At 45.5% G+C, this 18,111-nt stretch overlaps 1 protein-coding gene across 3 annotated transcripts in view; it reads right to left on the bottom strand.

The window, feature by feature from the left end:
- The window catches only part of ZNF609 (zinc finger protein 609), a 120,127-nt gene that overhangs the window by 6,267 nt on the left and 95,749 nt on the right, over positions 1–18,111 (bottom strand). For all 3 annotated transcript variants that reach the window (XM_082198289.1, XM_082198291.1, XM_082198290.1), the window contains exons 3-5: positions 11,785–12,010; positions 4,497–4,584; positions 826–3,196 (exon numbers count right to left, since the gene is read on the bottom strand). In XM_082198289.1, coding sequence (XP_082054415.1) covers positions 826–3,196; positions 4,497–4,584; positions 11,785–12,010 — 2,685 coding nt within the window. The remainder of the gene's footprint in view (positions 1–825; positions 3,197–4,496; positions 4,585–11,784; positions 12,011–18,111) is intronic.

The following is an 18,111-nucleotide window of genomic DNA, read 5'->3' as shown; positions in this document are numbered from 1 at the left end:
TTTGTGAAACCTCTTTCACTCCATGTAACACATCTCTGAGCCTCAACAAAATCTGAACAGAACCCAGCAATGTTCACTCCACATGTCAAAATCCCCCCAAAACTGAACTCGACTTTCCAGTAGTCTGCTTCTGTCCCATAATCCAGTTTGTGCCACTACATTGCTAATTAGCAAAGTGGGATAACTCTGGTTTCAGTGTTCGGCCACTGGTCCAACACAATACCCACTGGAAGCTATGTCTGACTCAACCAAGTAGCAAACTGTCTCTGAGAACCAGTCTGAAGCCCTGTGCTCTTCAGTATTACTGCACTGATCTAGAGAACAGCCAGATTGCATCTCCCCAAAAGATTATTTGAGACCAACCAGTTCTCTCCTCTGCATTTCCAAAAGCCCTCATGTTTTAAAAAGAAACAGTATAATAATCTGTAAGATAGAGACACACTAGCCCATCAGCAGGAATCACCACAGTCACTTAAAAATGGCTAAAACACCACTGATGTTAATTCATGGTTAGACTGATTGTCTAAAAGCTCAGGGCCACATGCTGATGAGAAAAAATAGGAATCAAACACCATCAAATGGTATGTGTGCCTGCTCCATCTGTCCATATAGTTCTGCAGCTTACATTCATATATGCGAAGATCCAAAAGTTAGGAAACTGAGCAAGCATCAATGAGAACTAACACACTCCTCCTTTCTTTCCCCTGGCAATGGGCAGCTACATTCTAAGACCTAGTTCAGAGAGTGCTCACTGTCTTGGCGGCTGCTCTTCTCATCTCAGCCACTCAAACACACACACACACACACACACACACACCTGCTTACCTGTGAGTACCAGAGTACTGGGTCCACCTCAGCCTGCCGTCCACAGTCCAAACCTGCCTTTGACTCTGTCTCTTTCCCCAGATGGCTTTCACTTAACTTCCCCTTGAGGCCTTCTACAGTTTGGCCTTGGAGCTTTGAGGAATTCTCCAACTTGGGAATTATGACTGACTTGGCTACATCACCCCCCTGCTCCTTGGTCTTGCTCAGTCCAGATTTGACCAGGTCAGTCAGGCTGGGTGCTTTGGTCAGTGTGGGAGGTAGAGACGGCTTCTGCTTCCATTCCTCCTTGAGTGCCACCTCTCTCTCTTTTAGCCCCAGCTCTACTTTCTTGTCAATCCCACGCTGCTGCTGTTCCAGACTCTGGCGCTGCTTTTGCTGGTCTTCGTACTGCTGGCGGTAGGTGGGGTTAGTGCTGAGCAGATGGGCATGGTAGCCTTGTTCACTATAGCCGTAAGGAGGCACGTAGGCATACTGGTTATAGTAAAGAGACTGCATGTACATATTGGACCTCTGCTGGATGACAGACGGCTGCTGGCTGGAAGGACCCAGGTCTGCCTTCTTCTCCTCACAAACCTCGTTCTTCACTTTTACCTCTGGGCTCGGTGGTTCCTCATCTTTCTTCAGTTTCAGGGCCTGACTGTCTATGGTGGCTTGGCTGTTGGGATTAATGGAACCAGGACTTGACTGTGCATAACCTGGAGAGTAATAAGCCTCAAATCCTTGATAATAGGGAGAGTCCTTGTTTTGAGGTTGCGAGGGAAAGAGGGCTTTTTTGGCCCCTTCCTTGGCAAGCTGCTCGGGGTCCTTTGCCTTCATGCTCTCCAGCTTGCCTTCACCATCCTCCCCTGCATCTGAGATGTCAGAATAGGCTGGGCTATTTGTTTTCACGGAGCTAGCTTCAGCACCATTTTGAGTAACAACATGAAGCGGAGTCATGGGTTGCGTGGGTGCTGCACTATCAAGTCGGCTGGCACCCCCAATGGATGGGCTTGGGGCATTATCAGTGAAGCTGTAGATTTTATCTGCCTCAGCCTTGATGCTGGCAAGGCGGCTCTGGTGGGGGTCAGATGAGCCATTCAGGAGACTCTCCCCTTTTGTCCCAAGGTCACTGGGCTCTCCCCGGAAGGGGCTCTTGCCTTCCTCAGCTCGGCACACTTTCCCAGGAGTCAAGGGGCTCTCTATTTCCTTGGACTCTTTCTTCTTCTTATCCTTCTTCTTCTTGTCCTTGGCAGGAGTAAGTGCTGGACTGACCGTGAAAGGCTCTCCCATTACAGTTGGCTTGGGTTGAATAGGTTTCAGCTGGGGACTGTTGGGCATGGCTTGAACCACTGTGGTGGTGAGGCCAGTGGAGGAGCCAGGGCTGGTAGCCGTGAATGTAGCTGTTTGGAAGGTGTAGATTTGTGGTGGGATGGCTGGGGCTATGGGTCGAGCAGACTTGATGCTCTTGGATGATATCTTCTCAGGCTTGACGCTGACAGGCTTTTTAGCTTTTTCCTTGTCACTGCTCCTCTTCTCCACTGAGTCAAAGCCATCATTGCTTGTCTCATCAGCTACAAGAGGGCCATCCTCAGAGCCATCATTGGACAGAGCACCAGAGTCAGGGTCTCCTTCGCCACCTAGCTTCTTTTTGCAAGCAGCTTTGGGGTTGAACTTGCTTGATGGTGATGGACTGTGCGGTTCCATCAGTCGTACTTTGGGGGTAGTTGATCGAGCCGGGGAGACGGAGCCTTTCTGGCTACCAGAAGCACCGTTACAGCTGCCCAGGTCAGCTGGAAGAGATGACTCCTCCCCATACTCACTATCCCCATCAGCTTCAGGTTTGCTGTCATCATCTGTGTGTGCATGAGCCTGGTGATACTTGAGTCCATTGATGTGCTTATACTTTTTGCTACAGTTGGGGTGGGGACAATCAATGAGAATGGGGGAGGGGCAGTTCCTATCGAGAATGGTGGGTTCTACCTTGACGGTTGTTGTGGCAACTGCTGCAGCCGCCGCCGCAGCAGCAGCCATTGGTGTAGCAGCTGAACCCATGGAGTTTGTGCGAACACGCTTGCTCCCCTTGGAGTCCTCAGAACTTGAATTCACTTCCATGTCAGAAAGGGGCTTGCTCTTCCGCTTGGTCACTGACGAAGGGCTGGCCTTGACATCCTCAGTTGTGCCGCTGGGCGGGAGGCGGTGCTCTGAAGAGTTTTGGCTGCCTCTGCGTCCCTTGCTGTTGGCCCCTGCCCGAGTCTTGCTGCTGTTGCTTGTCCCTTTGCTATCAGAGGCTGCTGTGCTCTCATTCATGGGAGGGTTACTGTTGGGTCTCATACGCTTGCCTCTCCCTCGACCATTCCGCATCTCCAGGTCACTGGTGGGAGAATCACAGAACCTAGGAGATAACAGAACAGGGCTTAGGAACATTCAAGGTTAGACTTCAAGCCATGCCCACCCTCTGCAATTGGCTCTTGCCTCAAAAGCTACCACAAAGCGGCACAATTCTCCTGCTCTTATCTGCAAAGCTACTATATACACACATCCTTGGCTGGGTTTCCCAGGAGTAGGCAAGCAGGAGGCATACATACACTGTTTTCTAAATCAGGAGGAGGCAGACTGTATGGCCCCCCTTAGGGTTCTTTTCAGACACCTGCAGAACCGTGTTAGAATCCTAGCTTTTAACATATCTATTTCAAGCATTTAAAAATGGAAGGACTGTTCCGCAACTTCTAAAACAAGATGTGAACTCAAGGCAAATTAATAGATGATTGTCCCTAGGAACCATACTGATACAAAGAAGAGTGCAACAGTTAAACTCCCTCAAAGGAGATGAGGTACAGTAACTGAACTCAGTTTCTCTAGGGAGAAATTGCATCAATGGCAAACTGCATGGTAATCAGATAGGACAGCAACACTGGCTACAGAGAACTTCAAATTTAAATCAGAATAATTCTTCCTGCCTAGGGCAGAACAGGGCTGCTTTAGTTCTTATTCCAGCCTGCTACATGTGCCTATCCTGATCTGATTTGAGGATGTATTTTAAATGATTGTCTGATTTTATGTTAATGTATTATACATTTGATGTTAGCCGCTCTGAGCCAGGCTTTGGCTGGGGAGGGCGGGATATACTGTATTTTTTGCACCATAACACTCACTTTTTTCCTCCTAGAAAGTAAGGGGAAATGTCTGTGCGTGTTATGGAGCGAATGCTTGCGGGTGGCGGGGGGGATCTGCTGCAGTCGTGAGCAGAGGATCCATGGTTCTCCTTCCTTCCCTCCTCTGTGGTTACAAAGCATGGATCCACATGGATCCTCAGGATTTTTGCATTGGGCTACTCCAAACTCACTGTCAGATCACATGTCTGTGGCCACAGCATGAACCACAAAAATCATATATCCACTATTTCGTTTAGAATATTATTTTTTCTTGTTTTCCTCCTCTAAAAACTACGTGCGTGTTATGGTCTGGTGCGTGTTATAGAGCGAAAAATACGGTAAATATTATTATTATTATTATTATTATTATTAATAATAATATTAATTATTATTATTATACATTCCCTTCTCCTTACAGTATGACAGTTTCTCAGTGTTGCTCAAAATCAAAGTATCCATCCTCTAGCAGAATCCCATAATGACTGAGAGGAAAAAGTCACCAAGCACACTACAGGAAGAGCCTTTTGCCTTACGCTTTACCTGGGTGGTGCCCAGTCATGCTGCGTGCAATCCAGTAGCGTCCCCACATAAGTCTTATTCCTCCAGGTGACATTCACCACCAGCATACCTGCAGGAGCAAAAGGGAGGATTGTGAACACTCAGTTCTCTTGCAAATCTTGCCCCATCCTCAGCCTACAACTCAGCCACAATGCAGCAACATCCTGCTGAACAGGTCAGAACAAGTGTGGGTGGAGACAGTTACCAAAGCCTGCAGCAGAACTCAGGTAGCACTTGCTTGGGGCTTTGTATTCATTTAGTTATTTGGCCATCAATACAACTGAAGAACCCCCACCTTACTGGTTGCGTGGCTGTAGACTGTTCAGAATAGTCCTCAAGGTCAGGAGTCTGATAATATTGCTGCTATAAACAGCACACATAAACAGCACTATGTTTATTTAATGCACTGGTCGTATCTTCAATTCTGAACAAAGCAGTATTATTAGGAAACACAGGTGCTCTTGTGGGGTGGAATTCACAGCTATGGCCAACCCCTGCCTCTGGGCACATGTATAGGTCCAATACGAGAGGTACCCTTACCTTTCCAACACATTTTTTTCTCTGCCAAACAGTCAAACTGGCCAAAAGCTGGTGCCCAAAGTAGCTCTATTACTGAACAGCTGAAGAGCTTATAAACACATCCACTAAACTCATCTTTGTATTCCCCAAAACAAATGATGGATCACGCATTTACAGAAGAATCAAGTCCACAGGTGGGCCCCACTTTTGTTTTGCAGACTCGATAAATACATGGCCAACCCTCTGAGGGCCACATCCAACAGCTGGAGACTACACACCTGATTTCATGATTTTAGATGGATTTCTCCGTGGAAAACCATGGAGCTTATCCTTGGTGTCAAATCTGAACAGTGTCAAATGCAACCCCCACTGTAAATGAACAATCAGGAGCATTTCTGTCAGCTCTGACTGTAACTGTCGCACAGCTAATGCTTTAAGATGTCAGGTCCATATGTTGGAGATTCTCCACCATTGCTCAAACCCCATCCAAGGGCAAACAACTTCTGAGGCCTGAAGCTTGCACCACCCTGCATTCATTTTGAGTCTCCCTCTTTAGGAACAGAACCTGGGGGGTAAAGACTCTGTACTAGACAACACATGTCCTACTGAGGAACTAGTCTCTCTAATTCTGTATCAAGAAAATATTAAAACAGGAGTGGGGATCTCAATAAAGGATTATTGATTGTATAGAATAGACTCATAAGCACTCCTAGGCCAGCTGTGCTCAGCTGTCCAGTTTCAAAATTTGTAGCACTCACTCAGGATACTCTTTGTCTGCAGACGTAGTTTATAGGTCAATCATGAAGTCTCAGAAGGAGCAAATCTTTGAAATAACCAGCTGTGAAAAATATAGGGACCTTTTTAATCTTCATTTTCAAATTGGGGTAAAAAATTTCTCTCTCAAACAGAAGCAAGCACTTGTTAATGACCTACAGTTTCTGGATTTCACCACAGAAGCATCTGAGTCTGTTCTTCCAGGTATCTACCAACTTCTGCCATGTGCACTGCCAGAACCCAAAGAGTGCTCACTAATGGTTCCTTGTCATCCTGGAAAACAACAACTGGGGTGCTACAGGGTTCTGTCCTGGGCTCGTTGTTGTTCAACAACTTTATAAATGAATTGGAGAAAGGAATTGAGGGGATTCTCATCAAATTTTCAGATCACACCAAACTGGGAGGGGTAGTTAATGCCACAGAAGACAGATTCAGGATTCAATATGGCCTTAAAATATTGGAGAACTTGGCCCAACTGAACATTATTGTTTCAATAAGGACAAATGTAAGGTTCTTAGGCAGGAAGAATCAGCTGTACCAATATAAGATGGGGGACATATGGCTTGCCAGTAGTATATGTGAAAAGGATCTAGGGGTCTTAGCAAGTTTAATGTGTCAACAGTGTGACGCAGCAGCAAAAAAAGCTAATACTATTGTTGGCTGCATCAACAGAAGTATAGTGTCCAGGGACACTATAGGTCACTATATAGTGATATACAGATAGATAGATAGATAGATAGATAGATAGATAGATAGATAGATAGATATAGACACTATAGGTCACTATAGGTCACAGGAACTAATAGTACCGTTCTATTCTGCCTTGGTCAGACCACACCTGGAATATTGTGTCTAGTTCTGGGCACCACAATTTAAGAATAATATTGATAAGCTGAAATGGGTGCAGAGGAGGGCGACCTACATGATCATGGGTCCGGAAACCAATGGGACTGGGGGTCTGCAATGTGTTCATTGGCAGGCTGCTTGTCTTGGTGAGAGCTCTTCTGACTGTGGGACTGTGAAACTCAGAATGTTAGGAAGTGCAGACAAAGCCTTGATTTTTATTTTTTTACTTTTTAAATTGTTGGAGAAGGCTCCCTCCCTGCATCTTGGCTCCTCTGCCGCCCACACCACTTCCCATTCCACCCAACATCCTTCCTGAAGTTCCAGGATCTATCTTCCTGCAGGTGTCACCATCATCCAGCAGGCTCCGGCTCTTCAATGCAAGGCTGCTTTGTAAAGCTTTATGCTCAGGCTTCACACACTGCTTTCCTGCAGAGCCTTACAAGTTAATTGCGTGGCAAGACGCCAGCAGCTGCTTCCATCTCGGAGCTGGCAGGTCAGATTAGGAAGGACGTTCTGGCAGTCTGCCTGCTGCCATGATCACAGGAGAAAGATGAAGAGCTCTGTAAAGCAGAGACCTCAGCGGTGGTTGAGCTGCCCCCTCCCTTTGCCTGCTGCTCTGGCAACCAAACAAAGCACAAGACTAATTGTAACTCCTGCCTGACACACCGTGTCCTAGATTTAACCTACCTCAATCAATCACACAAAAAAATCCCTCCCAGCAAATACATTCAGAATTATTTTGTGAAATGCAAGATGATTTGCGACGCAGCCTTTGCCTCTGAAGAACCACCCTAGTTGGCGAGGGAGGGGGAAAGAGAGAAGTGGAAGGGCTGTGTTCAGCCAGCATTAGCAATCCGGAGCCAACTATGATTAAGGCATTTGGAATTGCTGTAAGACTGGAGAAGGAGAGACCTTATCAAAGCATTACAAACCTACCATGTTCTGGCAGTAACCCTGCTTTTTTATGCTATTCCTAAGCTCATCCCTAGTGCTTTCTAAAAGCAAATCAGGATAATAATCCCCACTTTTATAGGGCCAAAGAGATGCAGCAGCAGCTCATCTAAAAATCACAAATCCAGCTGCTGAGCCAAGACTCCTTGGTCAGAGACTCCAAACTGCAGCCCTTTTACTGGTGGCAAGTTCAGATGCAGAGGGATGGCAACTATTAAGAGACATAGATTGTTTTCAGACCAAGAGTCTTTTGAGACTATTGTTTTTGTATGTAATAGATATGCAGCTGTAACTCAGATGTTGTAGGGGTATCCAGAAAGGTTTCCCCAAGGAAACATTTCTGTTGCAAGCATAATGCATTTTTCCCTGGCACACATATGGAGAAAATGACTACTGCGTGGAATGTGACTACACAAGCATCACAGACCCTGAATGCTCATGACATCACTGGGGATAAATGACACGCATTCACCTCCCAGGTGCCATTTTGCCAACATTTTTAAGGTTACTTATTTTTCATTCATTTATTTGCTTCCACCACATTTCCTTTGTTTCTTTCAAGTCTATTGCCTCATCCTTGTCCCTTTTCCTTATGTCTCGATATCTATTAGACTGTAAACCTGCAGGATTATTTTGGATTGTAAAGTATCTAGTTATAGCTATAAATAATAGTTATAAATACATAAATGTACATTAACCGACTCCAATACTGAAGTGCACATCTCCACACATTTTTTTAACCAGCCCCAAGTCTCCATTGCTATGAAGAGAAGCAACAGCTTACATTTTTCTTCCTTTCCAAATTGTGTGCTTTCACAAAACCTATCATTTTCTGTTTCCCATGACTTATAATCATTAGCCCCTAGGGCAGACAGATGGGTGGGGGTGCAGGGAGAAGACTGTATTTCATTTTTAAAAAAAGAAAAAAAGATGTTAAAACTGTGGCAGCTAGGGCTATGCAAGGTTTCAAAATTGTATATATTCTCTAATTTGGATACAATTCAGTTTGCTAAGTTAGAGTTTTCAGTAATGCAAAATTCAAGTGGTTTTGTATGCACTAAATCGCCATAATGGCATTGCCTTCTTCTGCCCAGAGAATGTGTGAACTGCCACCTTTTTTCACAAAAAAGAACCCCTCTCAAAACAAAAAAAGGGAACATCACAACCCCAAGATAAAATGAAAGGCACGAGATTCAGGAAAATACGCTTCTGACGTTTCCTTTGTGCAGCAGCTGCTGTTGCCATGCAGTGATCCTTGTTGCTATGAAGATCTCCATGTCAGACAATAGCTTTTTAGCTCTAAGCACTATTGCTATTGGCTGAGATATTTCCCAGGTGAGCAGTGATGGTGCCTGAATCATCAAGTTTTAGGGGTTGGTTGAAATTGGACCTCCCCCACATGGAGCAGGTCTGGGGAGACCGGAGGCTCTCTTTAGTTACAAGGCTTCCTCCCTCCTCCCCAACCCCCAGTGGCATTAATCACAGCAAGAGGAAAATGGGAGCCTGGCAACTCATAAGGCAGCAAGTGGTGTGCTGCATTCCAGTATAATTAGATCCATTAAAGATCCTGGCAGATCAGAATCACGCCTAACAGAATTAGGAAAACTGCTAAGACAGCTGTCTTAAATGCCTTAAAATGTCCATAGAAGTATTTAACACAACTTATCCTTGTGAAAGGCAGGCAGAAGGAACAAGCAGAAGTTAGAAGGCTGCTGCCATGCTAAGCAGATAGCTGCCTATGGAACATAGAGAAGTGCTACAACTTTCGCATAAGTTGACGGCCTCAGAAGCAGACAGTAGCCCAGCCATGCAAACAATTCCACAAAAAATGTAGCAATTCACCTTGCCACAAAAATACAGACATCAGTCATTTGTGACACAGAGGCCTGAAAGGACAGAATGTACCAGTTTATTTTACCCTTCCTTGCCAGACAACCTGAAAGGGATTTTTACCTGCCGCAGACAACCAAGTGGGAGTACAAACCTGAAACTACCCATGGGAGGTCATTAAAAATATGTGTTCTCATAAACTAACCTTGTTTAGTTTATGGGCTACCCGCCCACAGTGATCAAACCTGCTGAAATCCTGTGGAGAGTTTTTATCTGTTCTCATGAAGCACTAAGATGGCTACTCCTTGCTTTGTTGTTCATTTCAACTTCTACCAGCTTCCATAATGTGGCAACATCAGTTGGGGACACTGGAGCACCAACAGCATTGTACACACAGAAGAGAGAACTAGGACTCATGAGAAAGGTGTGCTTACATGTTAAGAAACCAAAGAAGGATAAGCCTGGTGTTGATTCTTTTTTATTATTATTGGTATCTTTCAATTCCTTTTGATAACAACTGGAAATAAAATTCTGCTATTTGTCATATGTATATTTTGGCTCAGCATCTAACACAATGTACGAGAAATGACCTAAGCTAGCAAAATTGTAAACATTAACCTGAAATCCATCAAGTGGGGAGGGTGGCAGGAACCTCTCGCCACATACATTAACCAGACTCCACATACTCAAGTCGGCCAATGATGCAATAGTTCCAAACTGCTTTGAAGGATGCACAGCCTCTGATGTGAGAGAAAATCATCACTTCTGACAGCAGGGACCAAGCAGCAGCCAAGAGTAGCCTCACAGGCAAGATCTTTGCACACATTGCACTGAATGAGTACAGGTTAAAAATAGCTGAGCTACAGGAATCACAGCATACCTCCTAGGCAAGTCCTGAAATCATAGCTGATCTTTAAAGAAGAAAAGAAAAAAGACTAACATGAAAGGACAGGCTGCAAAAACCATTAAAAGCCAAGAGCAAGAGGGAAGGCAGCCAGCAGCATAAGACAAGTGCCATACTCTGCCTGCCTCCTAAAGCAGCATTCTCTGAAACACATATAGGAGGACTGGACATTGCCATATCATGAGATATGTAAACTACATAATTATGGGTGCCACTACCACAGCATCCAGAGGAATAATGGGCATGTCCCACAGTATTCTGATATTCCAGAGGGATGAGTCCCTGTGGCAAATCCTCTGCACATCAAAGTTTTGATATGTGCCGGGTAAATATAAGAGTGTAGAAGAAAGGGGGTGGGTAGCATCAATCAAGAGAAGGTTACTACAAAAAGCAAATAATAGGTGATCCAGTGCTCACTGATCATCTCTTTCAGCTTTTCCACAAAAAGCACTGGAGACACCAGTGTGCAGACCTACCAATCTGAGAAAGAGCACCTGTCAGGGCTTTCTTCTCAAATAATAACTGCTTAGAACCTGTCAATTCCACTCTGCCTGGCATCATATTAAGATGGATATGTAAGAGGCCAAGGAGATATATTTTACTTCTCAGCAAGATGCTGTCCTTGCATCACTTTCACTCAAGGTAATTGCCTACCTCCCAGTTTCTACTGGCTGTCTGTGTAGATGAATCACATCTCTTAAGGAGTAGAGGCAATGGGCTAGTGATGGTGGCAGAACATGGACTGGTTTGCCGGGGTAGAAAATGCACTCACTGTTTTTAGAAGCAGGCACACCTGGCAAAGATTCATTCTACCTCCAACTTAAAAGACTAATGTGAACAATGGCCCTGGGAGGAGGCTTTAGAAAATACAAGGTCAGGAAGTGGGCAGAATGTAGAATTCAAACAAGGTGCAAATTTGTAGCAGGCAAGATGCTTTGGCCTCAGATCAAGTGATTTCCCCCCACCTCCTTTAGCTTATAATCAGAGTAAAACAGGCACTCTAAAGGTGAAGGGAAAAAATATTTCATGTGCCTAAATACAGGAACCCAGAACAGCAAAATCAAGGCAACAGGCATGACCAAGTTTTTAGACGTGGTGTAGTCTTTTATCTCAATACCTAAGTGCTGCTTCACTGTTTGTGAAGAAGTGCAACTGCTGAAGAAGATAGGATGCAAGAATAGCAAGTACACCCCAGAAGCCTCTACAGTGTGTTCTCATTTTGCCTAGCGAGAGAAGCCTTCTTGGAAGCAGCTTTTACCCTGGACTACACCACTTCCAAAGGAACAATACTGACCCAATTAAGAGCAATTTGCATTATGGCAGAGTCCTCTGGGGCAACATTTATTTTGTGCAATGCCACACAAATTGAACTAGGCTGGGATACAGCATTTGAACAATCAGTTGACCAGCACTACTCTTAAAACAAACATACTGAAGAACACCTACCGTCTTCTGTCTCCTGCCATACGATGCCCTCCAGATTGACACTGGTGCCAGGTTCACAGGGGCCCAAGCACTCTGGCTCTGTAGCAAGAGCCACATCACATGTGTTCACCCCTACAGAGCGAGTGCGTACCATTATCTGCTCACATGGTGATGAGATATCACTGTTGACAACAGGAACAAGAAGATGCAATGGTAGCACTGCAGGGGTGGACACTGGAGACTCCATCTGGAAAAAGAGAAAATACAAATGAATACAGATGGATAAGGGCAGCTGGGTCTTCCTTATGTCTGTAACACCCCCAAATTGAGATGGTCTGGCATTTAGGCCCTGTATTTGCCACTTGGATCTTAGCTTTAGGAGCAGATGTCACAAGTTCTTACTCAATATGTTCAGCACTGGAGGACAGAATCTAGGTGCTTTTTGCACCCCCAACGTGTGAACAGAAATTACAGCATTTTACAAATTAAGTTTTGACTCATCCAGCCCCCTCCTCCTTGTATGCCTCCTTACACATGCAGCTCTTATTTAAAAGGGAAAGGGAGACCAAGGCCTAGCTCTTACCCAGGTAGTAAGCTTCTTTCTGGGTTATAGATGGGACCTCATGTGGACAGAATGCATGTATTCGTGTGTGTGTGTGTGTGTGTGTGTGTGTGTGCGTGCGCGCACACACACACACACACACACACTTAAAACTGGCACAATGGGCAGAGGGATGGACTAGACCTCTTTCTCCTTGATATTTAGGGATTACCCCTCCCCCACTATGGAGTTATTTTTGTATGAAGGAGCATTAAATCACACAAGTCCTGCATCTGTAGTCTGATGTGGTACAAACCAGACATAGGTTTACCGCCTTGGTGAGAACTAGGCACAAGTCAGCCTGGTTATTGGCCACTGTGTATTCTATAGAAACAGATTCCAATATGGCAGATGCAAGTTATCCCCTGAAGCCTGCCACCAGGCAATCACGTTGCTACCACAAAGAGCAGGAAAATCACCACTAATACGCAGGTCATGTGTCACATATGAAGAAAAGGCAATTTCAGGGCCTTATCCAACCTGCCCATCTCTTTTCAAAGCAGAACTATCTCCCTCTCCCAATTTAAGTAACTACCTTATAAAGGAAATCCCTCAGCCACCCCTGAAAGAGAATCTGCAGCATGAAGATGCTGGCTGCTCAGACAGAATCAGTTTTTGAGTACAAGGTTTCCAATTTGGCTTTTGCTGCCTCAAATAATCAGTTAATTCAAAAATTGTTCCAAATGCCACTCTACATTCAAGTGATGGCCCTGGGTATCTTCTGGTAAGAGCAGACACATTCCAATCAGGGGGATAAAGGCTTCAAGCTGTCATTTTGGGAAATCTGCCTGCTTGCTGGCGATTATAGCCTGCTGTTCTTGGTCTCAGATGAAACAAAAGCAAAAATCTCCAAGCCCCTTTGCCAGAAGATACCCTGCACACTCTCTTTCCCATGGGCATTCATGTGCATAAAATCAGGAGTTATTTATGGAACATTACTGCCAACAGCCACACACACACACATTCAAACTAATTCTGGTTTTTGAACAGTTGTCAGATAATCCTCCTTAGCTGATGCCATCCCTCTCCCCCTCCCCCTCCCCCTCCCCAACTAGCTATGTCTTTTTATAAAGTAATTAAATGCAATGAAAGAGAGCAAGTGCATTCTTGTGCGCCCAGTGCTGCACATCAGAATTACATCTCTACAATGTTCCCAAAACAATCCTTGGGAGGGGAGAGTTGTACAGTATCATCGCAAATATACTGAGCTCCCTTCAACTCTCAGGAATAATTGTGTCCAAAAACTTAGTAAGAAAATGGCGGGGAAGGGCAAATTCTATGTTACCTAGTGCCCCTGAAAGAGGATGAGGCAAAAGCCCTCATGTTTATCCTTCAGTGAACACATTCTCATTAAATGTTCCCCATCACACGAGCAATAACTGAGGGAAACAGCTGCCTCCCCTTTGGCAAGGTTCGGTGCCCAAGAACGTGGGCAATGCTGAGCTCTGGGGATGGATTTTCACTTCCAGTCATGTTAACATAGCAGAACGAAACACCCAGAGTGCCTTTTGCCTGCTTGCCTGCATTTGGCTCCTTCTCCTTCTGTGTATATCCTTGCTCTGGACAGCTGAACAAAGCAAATCCAATCTCATCAACATTTAATACTGGGTGCCAGTTTAATCTGCAGTGACTGAGCTGGATGTATCTGCCCAGGCAGGTAGCAAAGCTTATGGCCTAGTTCTCTCAGAGGCAGTAAGTCTGTATCTTGATTGTACCAGTTCCCTCAGCCCTCACTTCAAGACCAAATGCTCTCTTGCAGGAAAAAAAAACATTCCTACACATTTCTAGCATGTTAGAACAAGGCTATAAATCTAACCTGTATTTATGGACGTACCACTTTCTCAGTACACATCCCACATAGCCAAAACAACCCTTCAAACCATCAGGTAACTATGGTTAGTTTTAACTGCCAAACTGTCAAATCTACTTCAACCCATAGTTTGGAAGTTTGTGCCAACTATAGTTTGCCTGATTGATGTCAAACTATAGGTAAAGTAAAACCAGCAAACAGAGGAGGGAGAACATGGTTGAACACTCAGCTCGTGTTATCAATCTTCTAAACCAGAGCTGCTTATTCTCTGGCCCTTCAGATGTTGCTGAACTAAAGTTCTACACTTCCCTGGCTATTGGCCACGCTGGCTAGGACTGATAAGAACTGTAGCTCAAAAACATCTGTATGGCCACAGGTTAGCCATCCCTGCTGTACGTCATGCTTGGAAGGATGAGGATTTGAGCCTCTTGCATTTTAAAATGTCTCCTGGCAAAAGAAGTAGTCTTCTGTGCATGGTGGGGTATGTCACATTTTGCTGAGCAGGGCCTCAATGACTGCATTTGTGAAATCAGGCCAATTTGTTTAGTTTCAAGGTTAGGAACTGCCTTCTGATAAAGATTGACATGGAGACAAAAAAGAAATAGGCATGCAGAGACTAAGTAAAAAGGTAAAGGGACCCCTGACCATTAGGTCCAGTCGTGACCGACTCGGGGGTTGTGGCGCTCATCTCGCTTTATTGGCCGAGGGAGCCGGCGTACAGCTTCCGGGTCATGTGGCCAGCATGACTAAGCCGCTTCTGGCAAACCAGAGCAGCACACGGAAATGGCATTTACCTTCCCGCCGGAGCGGTACCTATTTATCTACAGTGGTGCCTCGCAAGACGAAATTAATTCGTTCCCCAAGTTTTTTCTTCTTGCGAGTTTTTCGTCTTGCGAAGCACGGTTTCCCATAGGAATGCATTGAAAATCAATCAATGCGTTCCTATGGAAACCGCCTTCAGACCAGGTCCGGGGACAGTCTGTCCCCCGACCTCTTCTGAAGGCTGGGGGGGGGACAAGGGCTTTTCTTCCCACCGCCAGCCTTCAGAAGGCTGTTCTGAAGGCTGGCGGTGGGAAGAAAAGCCCTTCTCCCCACCTCCCGCCCTGCAAGCTCCGGGGACAGGAGCGCTTTGCTGCCGACCGCCAGCATTTTAAAAGCCCCCGCTGTCCCGGGGCGATTTTAAAATGCTGGCGGGCAGCAGCAAAGCCTCCGCTGTCCTGGGGCGATTTTAAAATGCTGGGGGTCGGCAGCGAAGGCTTCGCTGCCGCCCGCCAACATTTTAAGATCGCCTGGGACAGCGGAGAAGTCTCCGCTTCCCCGGGGGCTTTTAAAATGCTGGGGGTCAGCAGCGAAGGCTTCGCTGCCACCCGCCAGCATTTTAAGATCGCCCGGGACAGCGGAGACTTCTCCCCGGGAAGGCAGGCGGGGGGGGGGGCAAAGACTTTTGCCCCCCGCTGGCCTTCAGAAGAGGTCCAGGACCTCTTCTGAAGGCCGGCGGTGGGCGAAAGTCTTTGCTCCCGACCGCCAGCATTTTAAAAGAGGTCCCCGGAGATTTCCCTATGGGCTTTCTTCTTGCAAAGCAAGCCCATAGGGAAATTCGTCTTGCGGAACGACTCAAAAACAGAAAACTCTTTCGTCTTGCGAGTTTTTCGTTTTGCGAGGCACCACTGTATTTGCACTTTGACGTGCTTTTGAACTGCTAGGTAGTGAGAAGCAGGGACCGAGCAATGGGAGTTCACCCCGTTGCGGGGATTCGAACCACCGACCTTTTGATCGGCATGTCCTAGGCTCTGTGGTTTAACCCACAGCGCCACCCGCGTCCCTAGAGACTAAGTAGCTACACTGTAATCACAATGCATTTGCAAAGATTGCAAAGATTCCCAAGGTGTCTGGGAGCAAGAAAAGGTCTCAGTGGTGGCTGCATACCCCTTTATCCTGACTAAGAGAGAATTTGCTTATTGGGACAATTCCCTGGAGCAGTCTCACAACAATCTAAAGCACATTTTGCCTTGATTCTGGCAACAGCTCTGACACCACCCTAGAAAGGAATGTCATCTACAGCCCCACCATGGTAAGCTGACACTTCTCAGAATTTCTGCCAGCTGGACTGACACCCTCTGAAGAGCTCCCAGGTGGAGTCCTATCAATTAAAGTTGAGGATCAAGGTCACACTGCCACAGAAGACACTAGAAACCTCTACCTGTTGCTGGTGAGAACAGAGAATGGAACTAACCAGCTGCTCCAGAAAACCCTGCTCTCTAATCCTGAGAAGATGCTCCCTCCCCCCACATATTAAAGCAAAATACTTGGCAAGAAACCATGGTCACTTCATCTTGGAAGATGGAAACTGTTTCACCACAAAATACCCGGCAGACAGATCTGGGCACTTCTTGGTGCATTTAGAGTCAGGATAGTTGCAGGCCTGCAAACCCTTCAGCTGCGTTCTACTTTGAAAGGTAATCAGCACTCAGCAGAAGAACACTAATTGCCACTCCAGCTTTGCTAATTATCATTTGGTCACATTTGTAATCTGCATTATGCCACAGAGCATAATAAGCAGCTTGCTGAGAACCATCTAATAAGTGAGGTGGCTTTATGGGATTTCATATTTCACTCTGCCATGGAACAAATGTAGTATCATTTATCAGCTGTTGGGGTGAAGAAAGGAGACAGAAGGAAGGGAGAGCATGTGTAGCTCAATCCTCCCTGCAGCTTTTGAAGACAGAGAAGGAAGGAAGGAAAATCTTAGAAAGAGCTTTTCAAAGAAGGCAATGAGAGAATATACCCTGCTGACCAGAATACATGTCAGAGGAAGTACTGGGAGAAAAGGGAAGAATTGAATCCTAGCTTCACATCTCTCAATGGCAAGCCTCTGCATCTCTTCTGAGCTGCAAACAAGACCAGTGTATTTGCTCAACATAAAATACCAGAGACAGGCTGATGGGGAAAGAAGAGAGGTGGGAATCATTAATCTCCCTATAGGTAGTAATTACATTGTGTTCTCCTCCTGTGCAAAAACTCCTGCTAGGCTCAGGAACTAAACAGATTGTCAGAGCCAGAAATGCAATGAAAACTACTGGCAAGTGCAAATGTTGGACTGCAGAGAAAAAGTCTCCAAAAAAATTACATCAGCCACTGCCAGATGAGCAAGCTGTGTTAGTGTGTTATAATGTCAAATGGCACATACCTGACTACACCAACTTCAAAGTCCCTTTAAAGCTTCATGCACTAGGTCATCAATATAGTAAGGGATCTAGGACCCTCTCAATGAAAGTGAATTTTTTTGGACATAGCCACTATCTCTTCTTCCAAATCTTCAGGACCCATCCATCCAAAATTCTGCATTGATGATCCACACATACACACTCCTTTTACACTGCCCAGACTTGCATCATCCTTCTGAATAGGTGCACTCAATGAATAACTCTCAAGTGCTAGGGCAAAATAAATACACCAATGAAGTGCAAGCACCAATAGTGTTGAACTTTTGATAAGACTGCTTGCCCAGTACATCTGCAGAAACACACAGGGTTGTGACTGATATTGGATTCAACCCACAGCCAAAAATAGAATATGACTTCACAAAAGGGCTTCTCTTAAACTAAGATGCCAGGTTAAGTGATGGCTTATGAAATGAAGAGGGAGAGAACCATGTACACCACCTTGACCTACTTGGAGAAAAGGTGGGATATAAACTCAATAAATAAAATTAATAAAAGTCCACACTTACATATTCTATGATGGTAAGGATGCCTTTGATCAAGTAGTCAGCTACCGTATTTTTCGCTCTATTGGACGCAGTTTTTCCTCTCCAAAAATTGAGGGGAAATGTGTGTGCGTCCTATAGAGCGAATGCAGGCTTGTGCCATAGCCGCACGCAACCCCTCCGGCAAGGAGAGGCTGCACGGGGCTATGGATTCTTTAGCCTCACGCAGTC

This window comes from Podarcis vaucheri (assembly GCF_965113315.1).
Source record: "Podarcis vaucheri genome assembly, chromosome: 14".
Lineage (NCBI taxonomy): Eukaryota > Metazoa > Chordata > Lepidosauria > Squamata > Lacertidae > Podarcis > Podarcis vaucheri.
This window is presented reverse-complemented; position numbering and strand designations above follow the sequence as displayed.